Here is a 19,033-nt window from a genome sequence, read left to right on the forward strand (position 1 = left end):
GTAAATGTATGTTTTTTGAAATGTTTAACGGATGAAAAGACAAAGAAAGTTTAATTTCAAGTCAATTCTGAAACATTTGGAGGATTTTGATAGCAGTGTTTTATTTTGTTCCCAAAAACTTTCTAAAAAATAAAGTAACCAACAAAAGCAAAATATTGCTGTATATTGCTCAAAATGCTGGTGATGTCTCTAGTGACTTTAAAGCTAATATTATGGTCTGTATCCTTGTTCACTTATGAGTTGTTTTGCCTGTAGTGTGTCAGAAAAGAGGACGTAGACAGTCGTTTTCTAAGCTGCCTATTTGATTTACACGCTGTCTACACTAGCTTACTTGCTGAGATAACTCATTTGGCAGCCGGCTGCCTGCAACTGACTCTACATTATACGAGCGTTGCCAAGTAGACTCCATGTCCTTTGCTCATTATGTACATTGGTTTGCAGAAACAAGAAGTCCTGCAGTTGCAAATCCCTCTGCTGCCCACAAACAGGGCTGTTCACAGGCTATTAAATGAGTTAATAGGTGTCTGTAGGTTCTCAGTCACAGGAGACTTAAATGTTTGAGTTGAAGCCATCTGGACTTCTTGAGGTTCTCGAAGATGTTTCACATCACACCTGAAACTTCTTCAGTTCTGGCAGCTGATACGGAGATATGTGAGCAGTTAGGATCACATGGGTCAAGATTTGAGTGTGCGTTCAATGATGGTTGTTCCAGGTGAGCATAGATGTCTTGTTGTACTCCTCTCTTAACCGTCTGTCTTCTTTGACCAAAATGTCAACACCTGTATCCTCAAAGGAATGTCCCTTCTCTTTTGAGAGCAGATATTCACTTAGTATTCACAGATTTGCCTCTCTGGGTAGACTTTGTGTTGTTATTGCAACCTGTGTAGCAAGTATTGAGTTATTAAATTAGCAAGCTACCTAAAGACTAACATTGGGATTCATAGCTGTTAATGTGTCTAAAATGTATGAAGTTGTTTTAACAATGAAAAGATGAGATTTCCTACACTGTCAACATAATCAAGGAACTTTTCCTGCTGTTCAGTCATCCATTGTACATGTTTTAGAGAACATAAACATAGGCGTGAAAATGACATGTAGCAACTTGAAGTCAAAAAGAGAGGTCTGATAGATTTAGAAAGACACTCAGGAAGTTTACAATCAGTTGTTGAGGAAAGAGTGTTTTGAATAAGGCCCCTTTATTGTAGAAATGGTTGCAATCAGCAATAAACTGCCGTTTCCGTGGTAACCCGTAGAGTTTTAGGAGGGTGGCGAGAGGCCTCATTTGAACAACAACCATTCACTTCATTTATTGTTGACTGGGTGGACAGACAGAAAGAGAGAAAAAAAATGGAGAGTTTATTGGAAAGAGGGAGATTTTTTCTGAACCACTGAATCGTGAGATTACACTGAGTGAAGTGGGATATATACACACACACTATGAGTGGACACTATGCACACACACACTATGCAAACACAGTACACATGCATTAATTCACACTCTTGAAAACTCACACTACATCGGATTACATAGAGGTTTTACGCACATACAACTTGCTGCACACAACTTTTTTTGAGGAAACGAAGTGTTAGATGGGTGAATATTTAATGAAGATTTGCACCAGCATAAAACTGTAAAAGCTTTTACCTTTATGTGGAATTTCCCTTATCTGTGGGAAAACTAGGAATATTAAAGCACCAGATAGAAGAAAGAAAACATTGTAAATATCTGAAAAAACAAAAGCATGCATGCTTGCTTTAAGTCTGTAGGTAAACTGTAAAGATAATGCATTGATTATATATATTATATACAAACTTTGTGATTTTTAAAGAGGTCTTGAACACAGGTCTTTTTTACAAAAGTTTTCCTTTAGACATGAGATGCCTCTTCACTCATTTTCAGTCCAGTCCTTGGAACGTTGTTTGACTGTAAAGCCACTTGATGCTCAAGGGATCAACAACTGTTGTGGCTAGCTGTAACAGGCATCTTAAAAAACTTTTACTAGCAGCCTTTTGCTAAAACATGCCTAAGATAGCACAGTTTGGCAGGCATAAAAACACATTTCTGCACCAACAAAGGTGATTCCGAAAGAGCTGTTAGATGAAAACTTGGCATATTGCCACACGGTATCCAGTCTCCTTAAAAATGTGACAAAACTGGACAAAAAAAGAGGACAAAAGAAGAAGCAGACCTAAAAAACTGCCACGGGTGCTGACGCAGACGTGTGAAGTGGTGAGGAGTGTGGACCCAAGTGCAGGCACTGATGACTGAGTAGCTGTGAGTGAGTTTTATTTACAGCGGGGGAACGAAATGCAAACAAAGGCAGAGCATCTTAAAGTCATGAACTTGGGAAATAGAAAGAAATTTAGCAGAGACACAGGACCTGAGATATACATCTGGTCCTTCAGTTGATCCACTGTTGATCTAGAAGCTATTCTTAGGAAGGAAAGCTGAGATACAAGAACTGGGCAGAAAATCGGTGGCAGCAGGTCTTGTAAAGTGATGAATCCAAATTTTACATTTTTGGTTCAAATCATTGTATATATGCGGAAGGACATGAGAGAGGTACAACAGTGAGTGTCTACAGCGATCTGTAATACCCTGTCATGCTTCGGCCTGCATTTCAGGCAATGGAGTCAGGGTTTTTGTCAAAATCGATAGAATCATGAATGCAGAAAAGTGCCGGCAGAGTTGTTGGTACCATTGGCAGTTATCCCAAACACTCTGCCAATACAGCAAAACCCTACCTGGATAGAAAAACACATAATGGAACACAATCAGTCATGGATTGGCCTCCCTAGAGCCTAACCCTAACCCCTAACTGAGACTGGAGCAGAAGGTAGTCAACCTTCCAAGAAGAGCTTTGAATTTCCTTCAAGAAGCGTGGCGAACTATTCCTGAAGACTACTTACCAAACATAGCTAGAATTGGACAAACTCAGTTTATATAGTGCTTTAATACAATATTTAAATTTATGTTTCAGAATCAGAATCAGAATCAGAATACTTTATTGATCCCTGGGGGAAATTATTTTTTGTTACAGTGCTCCATTTTAAACCAACAACCAACATGTTTGCACGTGTTTCAATAAATTTCTCATTTTCCTAGCAAAATCTAAAGAAATGAGGGGTGGCTCAAAACTTTCACATGATTATACATATTGTAATATAGATAGACTGCTACCTGTGACATGCTGGCATTATGGTTTGGCCTGCCTCATTCGCCGTGACACACTAAACACTCAGATTAGAGCATTAAAAAGAAAAACATTCTTAATGATACGCTGTTACTTAAACAGATATATGAAGGCAGCAGTTTAATGTGTTTTAATATCTGATGAGGTGTGTATTCACAGATTGTTCAATGACAGTACGAAACTGTATTTTTTACCATTAATTTGATTTCTATTTAGATTTTTGTTAGAAATCCATTACTCTATATTAATGTATGCCATAGTAATATGTAATAATAACTTATGAGTAACAGTTAAGTAAGAAGCGAGCAGTTTCCCATTTCATGTGTGACTACCTCACTTATACAGGCAATATTCCTAGTATATCCATGCTTTAGTAACTTAATAGATTCCAGAAAATCTGTGCACCACACCAAAAAAAACCCTTCCATAATGCCTCAATATTATTCACGCAATATCCACATATCAACACTTCTGGACAGATGGATCTTTCTTTAAAGTGTTTCACTGAACCACAATCCACAGTCAATAATAAACTGTGATATTATTCGAGTAGTATTGAAATATATACACATAAAATGAGAGCTGGAGAGAATGGAAATGAAAGGGGTAGTTTTTCTCCAGACTGCTTGTAATAACTGAAATATTATATCAAAGAGAAAGCTTGGCACATCAGATTTAAATTATATCTAGAATGTAAAGGAACAAAGTTTGATCACTAAGAGAAGAAATTTTAAAATTATCAATTTACTGAAGAAAGAAACAAACACTTCCTTCACTCATTAATAACCCACAGGAAAAAAGGAGATTTCTTCTGTATTGTTAGTGGGGGTTTTTTTTTTCTAATGAATAATCTGTTAATGTGTCGCTTAAACACATTTTTGAGAGTGAAGGTGTTCCCTTGTACAAGACAGAGTGTGAACACGGTAAAGAAATTCTTAATGCATTTAGGTTCAGAGCGGGAGTAAAGGTTATTGTTATATCACAGATAAGTCTTCACCTACCTCAAAGGATGAGAAGTACGCCAAGATCTATTCAATCTCATTTGAAGGATTCTCTAAAAAACTCCCATCCTGTTTCAATCAAGTGTGTGTGCAGGAAGTGCTTCCATTCGGACCGTTTTGGAGGCCCAATTACAAGACGGCAAACAGAAAAAAAAATAAGAGAAGCTGAAATTTTGTCTGGGCATCTCAGACAAAAGCCATTTGAAATGGCAAAAAGATCAAAAGATGGTGATGAAAGAGCTTTGTTTGAGTCAGCATCGTCAGGAGGTGAAGAAAGTATGTGGATAAACAGGACAAGAAACACCACTCTGTCCAGTTATTGTTACACATTCTGTTCACTCGTATACTAGAGGCTACGCAATGAACACAGACTCCTTCACTGCTCGTTAGAAAGTTTTTAGCATGTTCACATTCTTTAGGCTTATGCCATTGAAAGTAACTGTTGTACATATTCTAAGTATTTGTATTATGCTATTTAATTTTCTAATTAACAGTACAATCAGGTACCCTAACAGTATGAACAGAAAACAGGATTATTCTCTTAAACGATATCTTTTGGCGTCATTCTGCTGGGTTCCACAGGCCACTGCATTAATATTGTCATGGTTATGTATCCCAGTTAACACTGAAGCCGGAGCAGACGGTGCTCCCCTTGGTGGATAAATCCAACGCCGTGGAGACGAGAACAGGAGTTAGCTTCCAACATCCTGAGATCATCATTCATGCAGAACTTATCACCTCAACTCTGTCTGAACCATACTACTGGAAACTGCCTGAGCAGTTCAAAGGCTCTATGGTAGGAAATATCACAGTGGGGTTTTTTTTATTGTTTGTATCATCTTGGATTTTACTTTGGTATTTACAAGATAGTGTGTGTATAGTGATAGACGCTAACAAACATCATGTCTTTCCAAATATAATTGCAAAACTCATGTCACACCTGCCGTTCATTATACATTCATATATTGCGTACAGATCCGTTGTTTTGCATGCATGTAAGACAAAACGGCAAGGTATTCATAGAGAATCTCAAAAATAATGCTCAAAAATCCAATAAGTACAATGTTGGTGATTGTTTTGTGTCATTGTTTCTCTTAAGATCACAGCATATGGGGGGCAGCTGAAATATGCTGTGTACTATGAGGCCAGAGAAGAAACCGGTCCTTCCTCCTATGAGCCTCAGGTCATTATTAAAGGTGGTCCTAACCACAACATGGTGATGACACGCCACATAACAGGACTCCAGATTGGTCAGCTCACCCGCCATGAGATTGACATGACAGAGGTACAGTAATGGTTTAGAGGTGATAAGGAAATTCATAGTAGTAGTAGCAGCAGTAGAAGTAAATACTGTAGGAGTAATTTAAAATTAATTGTTTATTTTACTCCATGCAAACAGGGTTTCTTAAACTGAGTGCAGTGATGATGTTGATTGTTCATCGTGTGTGTGTGTGTGTGTGTGTGTGTGTGTGTGTGTGTGTGTGTGTGTGTGTGTGTGTGTGTGTGTGTGTGTGTGTGTGTGTGTGTGTGCAGCATGATTGGAAATTTGCAGATGGACGGACTATGACTCGAGAGGACTTTATGGACATTTTGTTCTACGTGGACTACATCCTAATTAAGGCATCACACGGCAACTTGATGAGACAAAGCCGGTAACACACACACACACACACACACACACACACACACACACACACACACACACACACACACACACACAGAACAACTTAATCCTCCATCTCCACACATTGGGACAATGGCTAAATAAACATTACTTTTGTAAAAGTTTTCAGGTGCAATAATGCAATTTTTTAAAATCTATTTTTTTACTTTACTTTTTTAGAGTTTTGTTCATTAAACTAATAAATTCAAAGATTCTTGATTTTTTTTTTTTTCTCCCAGTATTTCAGAGGTCAGTCTGACAGTGGCCGAGGAGGGCATACCAACCAAAGAAAGCGAGAAAGCCCACCAGATAGAGAAGTGCGATTGTCCAATTGGATACTCTGGACTTTCCTGTGAGGTGGGGACACAATTAAATACCTGCATGCATTCACACATGACACCACACATCTGAAGACCAAATATCTGCAAAGGTCTTGTAAAAGAAGCTCAGTAAATATATACAGCTTACAGATGGTGGGTATAGTGCTCCATAGTATTTGCAAGTAACTGTTTTTTTTTTTTTAATTAATCATTTAAAATTTAAAAACAGGTGAAACTTGGAGACTATCTCATATAGAAAAGATTCGAGGACATCTCTCTAAAATGAGGCAGCATGGTTTGCAAAGTATCTGAACAAACCAAAAGACTTATTGAGCAATGTCCTTTGGACAGATGAGCGGAGATATTAGATTTTTTTTTTTTTTTTTTTTTGCTTCTGCCTGGGGATGCCACATTTTTTAGCTGGGTCCTGTAACCCAATATGAGTTGTGTGTTGAAATTAATTGAGTGCAGCTGAGAAAAAGGATGCAACATTAAAACGAATGAAAAAAGACAAAAAAAAAAGTACAATAGTGTGAGATTCTTACAAAAAAAATCACAAGAAAAACTATTTAAATTAATAAAAGTTCAACATTAATCACAGAGTGAGCTGAACTGGCTGCTTCCTTCAGAGCTCGGAAGAATTTTTTTTTCCTGCTTCTCTCACAATGAGAAAGAATGAGGGGAAAATGGGCGCACAGACATGGCTTTCAGTACTATCTCAAAAGTTTCTAATTTACATTTAGCTCAGCATTTTAAGCCTGTCGGTGCCTTTCAGACCCTCCTGTTTTTCTATTCTGTTTTTTATTCTTTTACTTTGGTTAGTCAGGATTAAGCCTCACTGAGCATCTCCTCCACTCAGTTGCGATTTTGTCCAACCAAATGACTTTCAGCTGCATCCAGCTCCTTTGCTTAAGCCGCAGAAATCTTATAGCTGTGACTCAATCTTTAGTCTAATGAGGATTTTGAAGACACAGCTTATGATACACTGACACAACAGTTCTGGCTAATTCTGCTAGGCAGCAGTGCCCAAAAGTCGTTTAGGCATTATTGTGTTAATCTTAAAGGTATACAAGGTCTTCTGGCAAACTTTTAACTGTGTTCTTCAACTTCTGTTTCACTTTGTTGGATTTTATTAGTTGTTCAGAGCACATATTTTCTGGAAAAAAATAACTTAAAAGCTACAGATACTATTAAAAATGGCATCTAAACTTAAAATGTTCAGGTTGTTGAGGGCTTAGCTGACAGATGGCCATTTCTATTTGTAGCTGCCGACGTTGTTAATAAAGTATTTTTAAACAGGCGTTTAGTGCTAGCACAGGGAACAGATGGCTCTTTAAATGGACTCCATTAATTATTACTGAGCAGGAGAGAGAGGAAGAGAGAGTTACCTTGCATGTGTGTGTCTGTATGTGTGTGTATGAATGGATGCAGTTTTGTGTGTGTGTGTGCATTTGGCAGGTACATGAGGGTGTGTGCCTGTGTTCAAAAGTTACTGAAGGGAGACACCTTTGTGTGTGCGGAAAAAAAAAAGAGAGGGGTCAACAACTGCCCAGAGAAGTAATGATTGGGGATTATTATGTGAGTGTGTTCCAGTGCCAGGCACAGTTTGATGTTACCGTGGGAACGCACACTTCATCAAACCTGTAAAAGTCTACTTCTATTTTTAATCTTTGTCTCTGATCTAAATCTTTGCTCCCATTATCTCTCCGTGCAGGAGTGTGCTGCAGGATTCTACCGTCTTCGCAGTGGTTTCCTGGCATCTGCTCCAGCGTCCAGCGTGCCCACGGCTACAGGCATGGGCAGCTGTGTTCAGTGTCAGTGCAGTGGGCACTCCTCCTCTTGTGACCCTGAGACATCCATATGCCAGGTAACTGTGTGTGTGTGTGTGTGTGTGTGTGTGTGTGTGTGTGTGTGTGTGTGTGTGTGTGTGTGTGTGTGTGTGTGTGTGTGTGTGTGTGTGTGTGTGTGTGTGTGTGTGTGGGCATTCTACCGCTGGAGACCATCCTAGAGCCATATGCTGAGCAGTTTCTGGAGGAAAGAGGTGGATGAGGGTGCCATATAGGTGTGTAGGTGTGTGTTGGAAAGGATGTCTGGTACTGTAATTAGCCCTCCAATAATTAACGACCTCCAGCTTTCTCATATTTTATGTAATTTCCTCTTCTGTGGATCTCACCCAAAGTTATGTCTGAATATTTTTTTCAAGCAAGGGCTATTAGTTACAAGTAGTTACTGTATATAATGCTATGGCTGTATGACAGAAAACAGTGGTTGGAGACAAAGTTATTGCAACTTTGTGTAATAAACATACAATCTTGTTGCCTTTGAAATGGTTGCTTCAATGATAGAAACCAGGTCTACAAATGGTCAGTTGCCATCAGACTGACTTTAGCAATCTAAGGGCATAAGACAGAGTCAGACTCCTGTCTCTTTGTGTTAGAGCCAATCTGTAGAGAAATATTTTTGATACTGTTTCAGTTATTGTTACATGTTTAATTTTGTATGATATGTTGTTAGAGAATAAATGCTGCGTGTTTAATTTGTGTCGGGTAAGAAAACATTACAGCGCATGTGTTGTAGCAGGTTAGAGTGAGCCAGGACGGCAATGGAAGTGTGCGCTGTAGCAGCAAATAGTTTTTTGACCGTGACATCTTTTGTTTGTATGTACGAGTCAGAAATAAATCTGAACAGCTCACATTAAGAAGTGGAAGAATTATTTTTTCGAAGCTTGGGACAGAAATTCGCCACTACATAAAAGTCAAAAAACTAGCGAGTAACGGAGGAATGTTTTCCGCGGTGGAGCCACCGACTGAGACATAGAAAAGTCACCGGATCGTCGGCATAAAGACGCCTACATACAACAACACGGCGAACAGCTAAGTAAAAGGTGTTTTGTCAGATGCATCTTACCTGTGGAAGTAGCATAAAGGAGTTTGTGCAGTACACCACCCGACAGCTGTGCCGAAGAAAATCATTACGGCTTAGCGGTGTTATATGATTACAATGGCGGACGACATTAATGACAGTGTGGGTGTAGTTACGCGTGATGGCAGCCAGAGGGCGATGACAGACAAAGGTCTGGAGTTCAAACTGCATCAGCTCACAAAGGTGAGAAGAGGCAAATTAGGACAAGTGACAGCACAAGAAGATGAAACTGAGCGACTTTTGAGCCATGAAATTCTGCCGGCTGTAAATGATGTGAGAGAGGCACTGAAAGTTTACAAGAAGTTGTATGAAGAGTTTCAAGAATGCAATTATGGAGTGTTGCTGTGTATTAAAGATGAGGAGGAAAAGGAGGCTGACCAACAACTTTGGTTTCAGCCAATGTCAGAACGATGTTTGCAGTTCATTAATAGAGTTAATACATGGATTGAAATACAAACATGTGATCAAGAGATAACTCCCATGGACAGTGCATCCAGAGTGTCAAAAACATCTAGAGTGTCAAACAAGTCTAAAGTATCCAACACGTCAAGGGTGTCGACAGCATCGTCGGAGCGCGTCAAGGAAGAAGCTAACAGAGCAGCTCTGATGGCACGAGCAGCGTCTCTGAAAGAAAAACAGGCTCTAGAGTTAAAAGAAGCAGAAATTAAAGCTGCAAAGGAAAGACTGGAAATTGAAACAGCCATTGCAGTGTCTACTGCCAAAGTGAAAGTGTATGAGGAATGTGAAGGGGTTAAGTCTCAAGTGAGTGAAACCAGACTTACGGTAATGCCACGTCGTGACCTCCTGAAGATGAATAACGAAAATGGTCATGGCAACGTAAAACACACACCAGGGAAGCCAACAGAGATAGAGAGGTCTGCCTCTTGGAGGAATCCTGGTGATCCAAGTACTGCAGCAGGGGCCATGCCTAAGACACATAGAACTCCACTGCAGGGGCCGAGCCAACGCCAAGATGGTGTCTCACTTCAGGAGACCAGACCAAGTGAGCTTTATCAAGTTATGCAGAAACAGGCAGATATCACAGAGATGCTTGTAAAGAACCAACAGCTGGCTCGGTTACCACAAAGGGATGTGCCAGTGTTCCACGGAGATCCTTTGGAATACAGGTCGTTTATGAGGGCATTCATGCACGCTATTGACACCAGAGCTGATAGCAATTCAGACAAGCTGTATTTTCTGGAGCAGTATACTCGAGGCGAGCCTCGTGATCTTGTGAGGAGTTGTCAGCATATGCCTGAACATCGGGGGTATGAAAGGGCTTTGCAGCTGCTTCAAGATAAATATGGAAATGAGTTACAGATTGCTGGCACGCTAATTGAGAAGGCATCGAAGTGGCCACAAATTAAGGCTGAAGATGGAAAGGCGTTGAGCGCATTCTCTGTATTCCTGGTGAGCTGTCGTAATGCTATGGAGGATGTGGACTATATGGAAGAGATGGACAACCCTGCAACTATGAGGGTCATCATTTCCAAGTTGCCATTTAAAATAAGAGAGCGCTGGAGAGTCCATGCATATGATATCCAGGAGCGGCGCTGCAACAGAGCAAGATTCACAGAGCTGGTGGCCTTCGTTGAACGCCAAGCAAAGATCATGTCCGACCCACTCTTTGGCGATCTTGAAACAGCAGTGTCAGACAAGGTTATAAAAAAGCCACAGCAAGGAAATAAGTTGAAGAAAGACATTAGACATGGGAGCAGCTTTGCTATCAAGGTTAACCAAGGTTCAGAAATGGACAAAAGAAGCAGAGTTAGTAAGAACCAGAGTGACCTTTCACTCAACTGCGCCTTCACAAGACCTTGCATGTTCTGTGGGAAACTTCATACACTGCAAGAGTGTTACAAGATTAGAGAGGAGACTCATAAGGATAGAGTGGACTACTTGAAGAAAAACGGACTTTGCTTTGGATGCCTGCTAAAGGGTCACATGAGCAGAGATTGCAAAAAGAAGATGGTGTGCGAGGTTTGTTCACTCAAGCATCCAAGTTTGTTGCACTTCTCAAGTTATGAGGAAGAGAAGCCTCCCGATGAGGTCAATATGGGTAGCACTGCTAAAGGCCCAGCAGGGTTGTCTGAAGAAAAGGAGACAAGTGCCTGTACTGGGGCTGGAGGCAGCTGCGTGCTTGCCATTGTACCTGTAAGGGTGAAGTCCTGCAAGAGTGACAAGGCTGTGGAGGTTTACGCTTTCATTGACCCAGGTAGCTCTGCATCGTTCTGCACCAAAGCCTTGGCAAGGCAGCTGAAGGTGCAAGGCAGGCGAACCGAGCTAACGTTGAGGACCATTAATTCCAAAAGTCGAGAGGAGAGTTATGTGCTCACAGAATTGGAAGTCAGCAGTCTGGCAGACAACAACTTTATCGCACTGTCAAAGGTCTTCACACAGAAAAGTATTCCTGTTTCCAGAGAGAACATCCCACTCCAGAAAGAGGTTGACAAGTGGCCGTACCTACGCGAAGTGAGGTTGCCTCATATTGAGGCTGAAGTGGAGCTTCTCATTGGAACTAAAGAATACACCATATTGGAGCCATGGAAGGTGATCCCAAGTGAGGACAATGGTCCATATGCCGTAAAGACAGCACTTGGATGGATTCTGAATGGACCACTCAGAGAAACGGATACTGCAGCCAATGATGTACAACCATGTGCTATTGTGAACAGAATAGCCATCGACAACGTGGAACAACTGCTTGTACGACAGTATAACCACGACTTTCCAGAGCGTCACTGTGATGATAAAGCAGGAATGTCTCAAGAGGACCACCACTTTATGGAGTCTGTGTCAAGCTCTACTCGTCTCACTGATGGACACTATTCCATAAGTCTTCCTACGAAGAAGTCGTGCGTTCAGATGCCGAACAATCGAAGTGCATTGTTACAGCGTGCACTGAGCCTTCAGCGCAAGCTGAAGAGGAATCCTGCACTCCATGAAGAATACACTGCCTTCATGAGTGACATGTTGAGCAAGGGATATGCCGTTGAGGTTCCAACTACACAGTTAAACCGCAAGGATGGAAAACAGTGGTATATTCCCCACCATGGGGTATACCATCCACAAAAAAAGAAGCTGAGGGTGGTCTTTGACTGCGCTGCCAGCTACCAAGGAGTTTCACTGAATAGTGAACTTCTACAAGGGCCAGATTTAACAAACTCATTGATCGGAGTGCTGACACGGTTCAGGCAAGAGTCTATAGCCTTTACAGCAGATATTGAAGCAATGTACCATCAGGTGTGTGTCCCGGATGACGATGCTGACCTGCAGCGCTTTCTGTGGTGGCCAGCAGGGGACCTCAATCGAGACATTGCTGAGTACAGGATGATGGTGCATATCTTCGGTGCGACTTCTTCTCCCAGTTGTGCCAACTATGCACTGCGAAGAACAGCAGAGGAGAACCGCAGCAAATCATCACCTGAAGCTGTAAGCACAGTTCTGGAAAATTTTTATGTTGACGACTGCTTGAAGTCTGTTGCCACGGAAACTCAAGGTATGGAGTTATACACAGACCTCACTGAATTGTGTTCTGGTGGAGGATTTCACCTAACGAAATGGACAAGCAACAGTCGTGCTTTGCTCTCATTCATCCCTGAGCATGAGAGAGCCAAAGATGTCAGAGACCTGAACTTGAACCATGACCTGCTGCCTATGGAACGTGCTTTAGGAGTTCTATGGTGCCCTGAGTCTGACGCATTCAAGTTCAGGATTAACATCAAAGAAAGACCTGTGACGAGACGTGGAATACTTTCCGTCACCAGCTCCATCTACGACCCACTGGGATTCCTTTCCCCAGGAACTCTCCCTGCAAAAATGATCTTGCAGCAGTTATGCAGGGAGGGTCTTGCTTGGGATGATGAGATCCCAGAACAGCTCAGTCATAAGTGGAACAAGTGGTTACAAGAGCTGTGCCAGCTGTCAGAGGTAACCGTACCCAGGTGTGTGAGACCATTGGACTTCGGTCCTGTCGCAACAGCACAGCTCCACCATTTTTCTGATGGGAGCGAAAGTGGATATGGAACAGCATCATACTTGAGGATGACCAGCAATGACGGACGGGTTCACTGTACGTTAATGATGGGAAAATCCCGTGTGGCGCCCCTGAAGCAAACCACTATTCCACGAATAGAGTTGACTGCAGCTATGGTTGCTGCAAAGACAGACAAAATGTTAAGAACGGAGCTTCAGATGAATCTTCTTGAATCTACATTCTGGACTGACAGCACAACTGTGTTGAAGTATATTGAAAATGAAAACCTTCGCTTCAAGACATTCGTGGCCAATCGCGTTGCGGTCATTAGAGAGCTAACAAATCCCCAGCAGTGGAGGTACGTTGGTACAGCAATCAATCCAGCTGATTGTGCATCCAGAGGGCTTGCACCATCTAAGCTCATGAAGAATCTAAGCTGGTTCCACGGCCCAGCTTTCCTGAAAACCCCAGAAAGACAGTGGCCAGAAAGACCTGACAAGGAAAGGATTGATAAAGATGACAGCGAAGTGAGGCATGCAACCATGGTACATCTCACAAATGCAGCTGAGAATGTTAACACGTTGAACAAGCTGATCAATCACTATTCCAGCTGGCATCGAGTGAAGAGAGCTGTGGCATGGATGATCAAACTCAAAGACTTACTGCTACGACGATGTGAAAAAAGGAAAGAGACGTACGTTAAACAGAAAGAACAAGACAACGAATCAATGCAGACAACACTTACCCTGAAAGATCTGGTGCAAGCTGAGACAGAGATCATCAAGTTCTGTCAAAGTCAACAATTCCAAGAAGAGATCACCATGTTAAAGAAAGGCAAGTGTGTGACAAAGACTAGTCACTTGAGGAAACTTGATCCCGTGATGCAGGACGGAGTTTTGAGAGTTGGTGGTCGCCTCGCAGCTGCTGGGATGCCAGAACATGTGAAGCACCCAGTCATTATCCCAAAGGGCTCACATATCACCACACTGATCTTGCAGGATATACATGAGAAGATTGGGCACTGTGGAAGACTGTATATGCTTTCACGGCTGCGACAGAAGTATTGGATTCCATCCACTAACTCAGAAGTGAGGAAGTTTCTGTCAAGGTGCGTAATCTGCAGGAAAACTAGAGGCAAACCACTGGAACAGAAGATGGCAGATTTGCCAGAGGATAGGCTTCTACCTGATGAACCCCCCTTTTCTAATGTTGGGGTGGATTACTTTGGACCGTTTAATGTGAAGCATGGCCGTAGCACAGTAAAAAGGTATGGTGTGGTGTTTACCTGCCTTACAACAAGAGCAGTGCACATTGAAATCGCGCACACTTTGGACACTGATTCATGTCTGAACGCCATCAGACGCTTTGTGTGTAGAAGAGGTCAGGTATCTGTCATGCGTTCAGATAATGGCACCAACCTAGTTGCTGCTGAACGGGAGTTACGCGAAGCCATTCAAGAGTGGAATCAGTCAAAGATTCTAGATTGTCTCATGCAAAAGGGAATCCAGTGGGTATTTAACCCACCCGCTGGTTCTCACTTTGGAGGGATATGGGAAAGGCAGATCAGAACCGTGAGGAAGGTCCTGAGGTCTATACTGAAGGAACAGTTGGTCAATGATGAAGGTTTACTGACACTAATGTGTGAAGTGGAGTCAGTACTAAATGACAGACCGCTGACTACAGTAACAGATGATCCAACAGACCTGGAACCACTGACGCCTAACCACTTGCTACTAATGAAGAAAAAGCCGGGTTTGCCTCCTGGACTTTTCAGAAAGGAAGACTCATACTCCCGCCGCCGTTGGAAGCAAGTGCAATATCTTGCTGACTTGTTTTGGAAGAGGTGGGTGCGCGAGTATTTGCCTATGCTTCAAGAGCGTCAAAAGTGGACTCAGGTCAGAAGAAATGTAACTGTGGGGGACATTGTAATGGTGGTCGACGAGTCAGCGCCAAGAAGCTCGTGGATGTTGGGGAGAGTTCTTCGTGTCATTCCAGATGCTAAGGGTCTGGTGCGGCGTGTGATCATCAAGACAAAGACTAACACCTTAGAAAGACCCATTGACAAGCTATGCTTGATCTGTGAGAATGTCATGTAACTTGGAATGAGAAAATACAGTATATGTTCTGATCGGTTACAGGTTTTGTGAAAGATAATTTGAATGACCATGTGTGATACAGGAAGTGTTAATGTTATTTGGCTCTTTTGTAAGTGTTCGCTAATTGTCAGTCTTCACGCCCTCCAATTAGGGGGCTGGAAATGTTAGAGCCAATCTGTAGAGAAATATTTTTGATACTGTTTCAGTTATTGTTACATGTTTAATTTTGTATGATATGTTGTTAGAGAATAAATGCTGCGTGTTTAATTTGTGTCGGGTAAGAAAACATTACAGCGCATGTGTTGTAGCAGGTTACAGTGAGCCAGGACGGCAATGGAAGTGTGCGCTGTAGCAGCAAATAGTTTTTTGACCGTGACATCTTTTGTTTGTATGTACGAGTCAGAAATAAATCTGAACAGCTCACATTAAGAAGTGGAAGAATTATTTTTTCGAAGCTTGGGACAGAAATTCGCCACTACACTTTGTGATTGAATATAAGAATTGCATTGCATGTGTTTCTGATTAACTGTGCTAAATTTTCAAAAATTCCTCCACATAAAGTGACATAGTTGGTGCAGGACTGCGATTTAGCTGCAAAATGACCAAATGAATCCTATTACAAAGAGATGTGTTGCAGACGAGTTAAACGCATCGGTGCATACTGGCTTCAACTGTAACCTGTTGGCAGTCTGTCTACATTAAAAAACACTTTCTCAAGTTGCAGTCTGAGTAAGACCGTGATCATTTGGAGACAGGTTTGGTACCATCGAGTGACCTGTGCAATCCTTGCCGTCAAAAGTGGTCTCCACAGCTACTTGCAATCAGTTTCCAGTGGGGAAAAAATTCAGTACCATCACCAGACACTGATTTTTGTGAGTCGTAAGGAAGTCGCTGTTGTATTTTTAATCTAGCGTGAGTCATCAAAGGAGATTTATAACATCATCTTGGGCAGTATTGATAAAATTATAGGTTTATGTTAGTTAACACATTATCAATGGCTTGCTGTAAATAGATGTTCAATATTTATTGAAATGGGTTTAGTTCCTCAAACTGTGTTGTATTTACCTATGTTAGATTAGGGAACTGCATAGTGTGTTGCTGGACCGATGAGTCCTCATATTCTGCGAAAATACACACGCTCATATGCATGCCCTCAGTGTGAAACCAAATAGTTTTTTAAACCTTGTTTAGTTAATTTCAGTATTATTTTACTCGGATACATAACAGTACACATTTTTGTTCATCATGTAGTCAGAAATTCCCAGAATTTCTGGAAGTTTGCTCATAAAAATCCAAAACCTTTTCTTTCACTTTCAGATTTTAATGTAAGTTATCTACCACACTGAGGTGACAAGAAACGTGTGCACACAGACAAACCATTTGACTTAAACAGCTAGTGTTTTGATACTCTTCTCCCAATCGCCTGCTTTGACAGGTTATACTCAGAGAATTGTTTGTTTGTTGAAGTTACAACTTCTTACTTAATTTCTTACATGTTCTCAATTTCTGTTAATCTAATGGCACCTTAACGTGTTGGCATCATGTCAGAATTAGCACCTTGGCCACTTTTCTGTGAAAGTGATTTATGTACTATTACTAACTATTAGTCTCATTAAGTTAAAACATTTCAGTGCAATCTGGGTGACACTGTAAATATTGTGCACTACACCGAGTACCTTGACTCTCCGTTTATCACTACTAAAAGTATGTTTGAGTAAAGCGATGAAGTTAATGTAAAAATGAATCGTACTTGAATGGTAGAATGCTAAATGTAATATCAACAGCTTTCCAAACAAATGGGGGTGGTTGAATTCTCATGGAGCCTTGTATACCCTTTTGCATCTTACTTGCTGCTGTTCGTGGCAGCTGGCTGTCATCCCAGAGCATGTTTATGCCTCAGGTTTGTGTCCAGTGCAGCTCATTTTTGTTCCGAAAAGTTTGCTTGACATGCTTAAGGACATACAAACAGGACAACTGAAAGAGTCAGCTAAACAGTGTTTTCATTCCAATTTGTTTAGGTTGTAATGCATCAATGTATTTGTTGCCCACTGTCATTTTAAAGGAAAATTGAACTGCTTTCATTCTTAAAGGAACAATAATTCCCTTCCAAATATGGATTTAAAAGTCCTAAACATTCACCATAAATTCATGGATAATAATGGTAATTATACAAATTCTGTCCTTGCTCAGCTTAATATTCCAACTTTAAACCCTAAGTGTGTGGTTATGTACTGACTTTTTTGCCACTTTCAGTTTCTTTTACTGTCTAATTTTTGTCAGTTTCTCCATTATTTCCATGACTTTCATCTCTGCCTTTCTTCTGCATTCCTTGTGTTGTTCCTCCTTCTGCCACTCCTCCAATTTATCTTTTTTCACCTCATTCACATCCCCTAAATTCCTGTTCTCCTTTCCCTAGTTATATATTTATTCCTCTGTTGTCTTCTTTCATCTTCTTGCCCGTCTTTTGTTTCTAGTTTTCTCATTTTTCATTTTCCCCAATCCTCCTTAACACCTCCTTGGTTTTACCAATTTGTTTTTCTCTCTCTTTCTTTTTTTTACTACTTCACACCCTCTTCCTCTCTGCCTTCCAGACGTTTTTTCCTTGCCCATTTCTATCTTGCTCTCCATAACAGCAGCATCATTAGCATTTTCTAACCGAGCGGGCTAAATTGAAAATGCTAAACGAGTTTGTTTCTGTGGTAATTAGAGGTAACGAGGAACACAGGAAGTTAATGGAAATGACTTGCCTCGTTAAGAGGCGACTTCCTGTTGTACTGATTGAAGTTCCTATTTATAACAAACAATCCGAACACATAGGACAGGACCCTGGGGATATGAAAGAGAGAGGTGCGTGTTTGTGTACAATATGTATTGCCGTTTAAATTGTGTGCGTTAAAATGATTGAGCTCACAGTGAGTGTTTGAGGGTGGAGGTGGAATAGGGGGTATTTTGTTGTGTGTCCTAAGTGCCTACAGTCTGCACATATTGTACAGAATTACTCTATATAAAAAACATGCCATATTTTTGCCATGAGATGTACCAGAATGCACAAAGGAATAGACACTGTGTCCGTGTGTGTGCATGTGTGGGTGTATGAGACTTTTATAACAAGCATAGCTAAAAGTAAATTACAAAATAAACAGAAACATCTGTGGATATGAAAATATTTTAGATATATTTAGATCTCTGTGTGTTGTTGTACCCATGAGGCTATCTGAACAACAGCAAGAGTGAAATCCTGCGAGGAAAATTAGTATTTCAGATGCTCTTGAAGAAGGAAGCTTATTAAAGTCTTTGACGTGTGAGATCGTACCTGTCGGCTAACAGCTACTGTAGCTGGTCGCTCTTGGTCTCACAGCACCTCATCATGCAGGAATGGGACTGAGACCATAGTATAGTTGGTCACACATTATTATGTGTGACCAACTATATTTCTTTTCAGAAATGGTCTGTCTTAGATAAAAGTTCACCAGTGCAAAAGCTTGTACTGGCTCAGCAACTGTAGGTGGTGAAAAGAAGCGAGTAATGATTTCCCACAGAGATTCAGAGCAATCAACACTCACTATATACTTCTATTAGTTACAACTTGCTAGTACCGGGCGAGACCTCTTTTCCCTTCAGAACGCTCTTAATTCTTTGACTCAGACATTCAGTATTTTTCTGAGATTTTAATCCTTACTGCAACATCACCTTGCAGTTGCTGCAGATTTGTCAGCTACACATCCATGATACAAATCTCCCATTCCACCCCATCCCAGATCTTAATCTACTGGACTGAGATATGGTGACTGTGGAGGTCTTGTGAGTACAGTGACCTCATTTATGACATGACATGTTATCAGAACATATCAGACCAACAGA

The 19,033-nt window shown here is 41.1% G+C and overlaps 1 protein-coding gene across 1 annotated transcript in view; it reads left to right on the forward strand.

Moving 5' to 3' along the window:
• The window catches only part of lama2 (laminin, alpha 2), a 234,305-nt gene that overhangs the window by 152,127 nt on the left and 63,145 nt on the right, over nucleotides 1-19,033 (forward strand). The window contains exons 28-32 of the mRNA XM_080290182.1: nucleotides 4,815-4,991; nucleotides 5,295-5,480; nucleotides 5,729-5,847; nucleotides 6,098-6,215; nucleotides 7,893-8,045. Coding sequence (XP_080146308.1) covers nucleotides 4,815-4,991; nucleotides 5,295-5,480; nucleotides 5,729-5,847; nucleotides 6,098-6,215; nucleotides 7,893-8,045 — 753 coding nt within the window. The remainder of the gene's footprint in view (nucleotides 1-4,814; nucleotides 4,992-5,294; nucleotides 5,481-5,728; nucleotides 5,848-6,097; nucleotides 6,216-7,892; nucleotides 8,046-19,033) is intronic.

Source organism: Astatotilapia calliptera, chromosome 15 (assembly GCF_964374335.1).
Source record: "Astatotilapia calliptera chromosome 15, fAstCal68.1, whole genome shotgun sequence".
Classification (NCBI taxonomy): Eukaryota; Metazoa; Chordata; class Actinopteri; order Cichliformes; family Cichlidae; genus Astatotilapia; species Astatotilapia calliptera.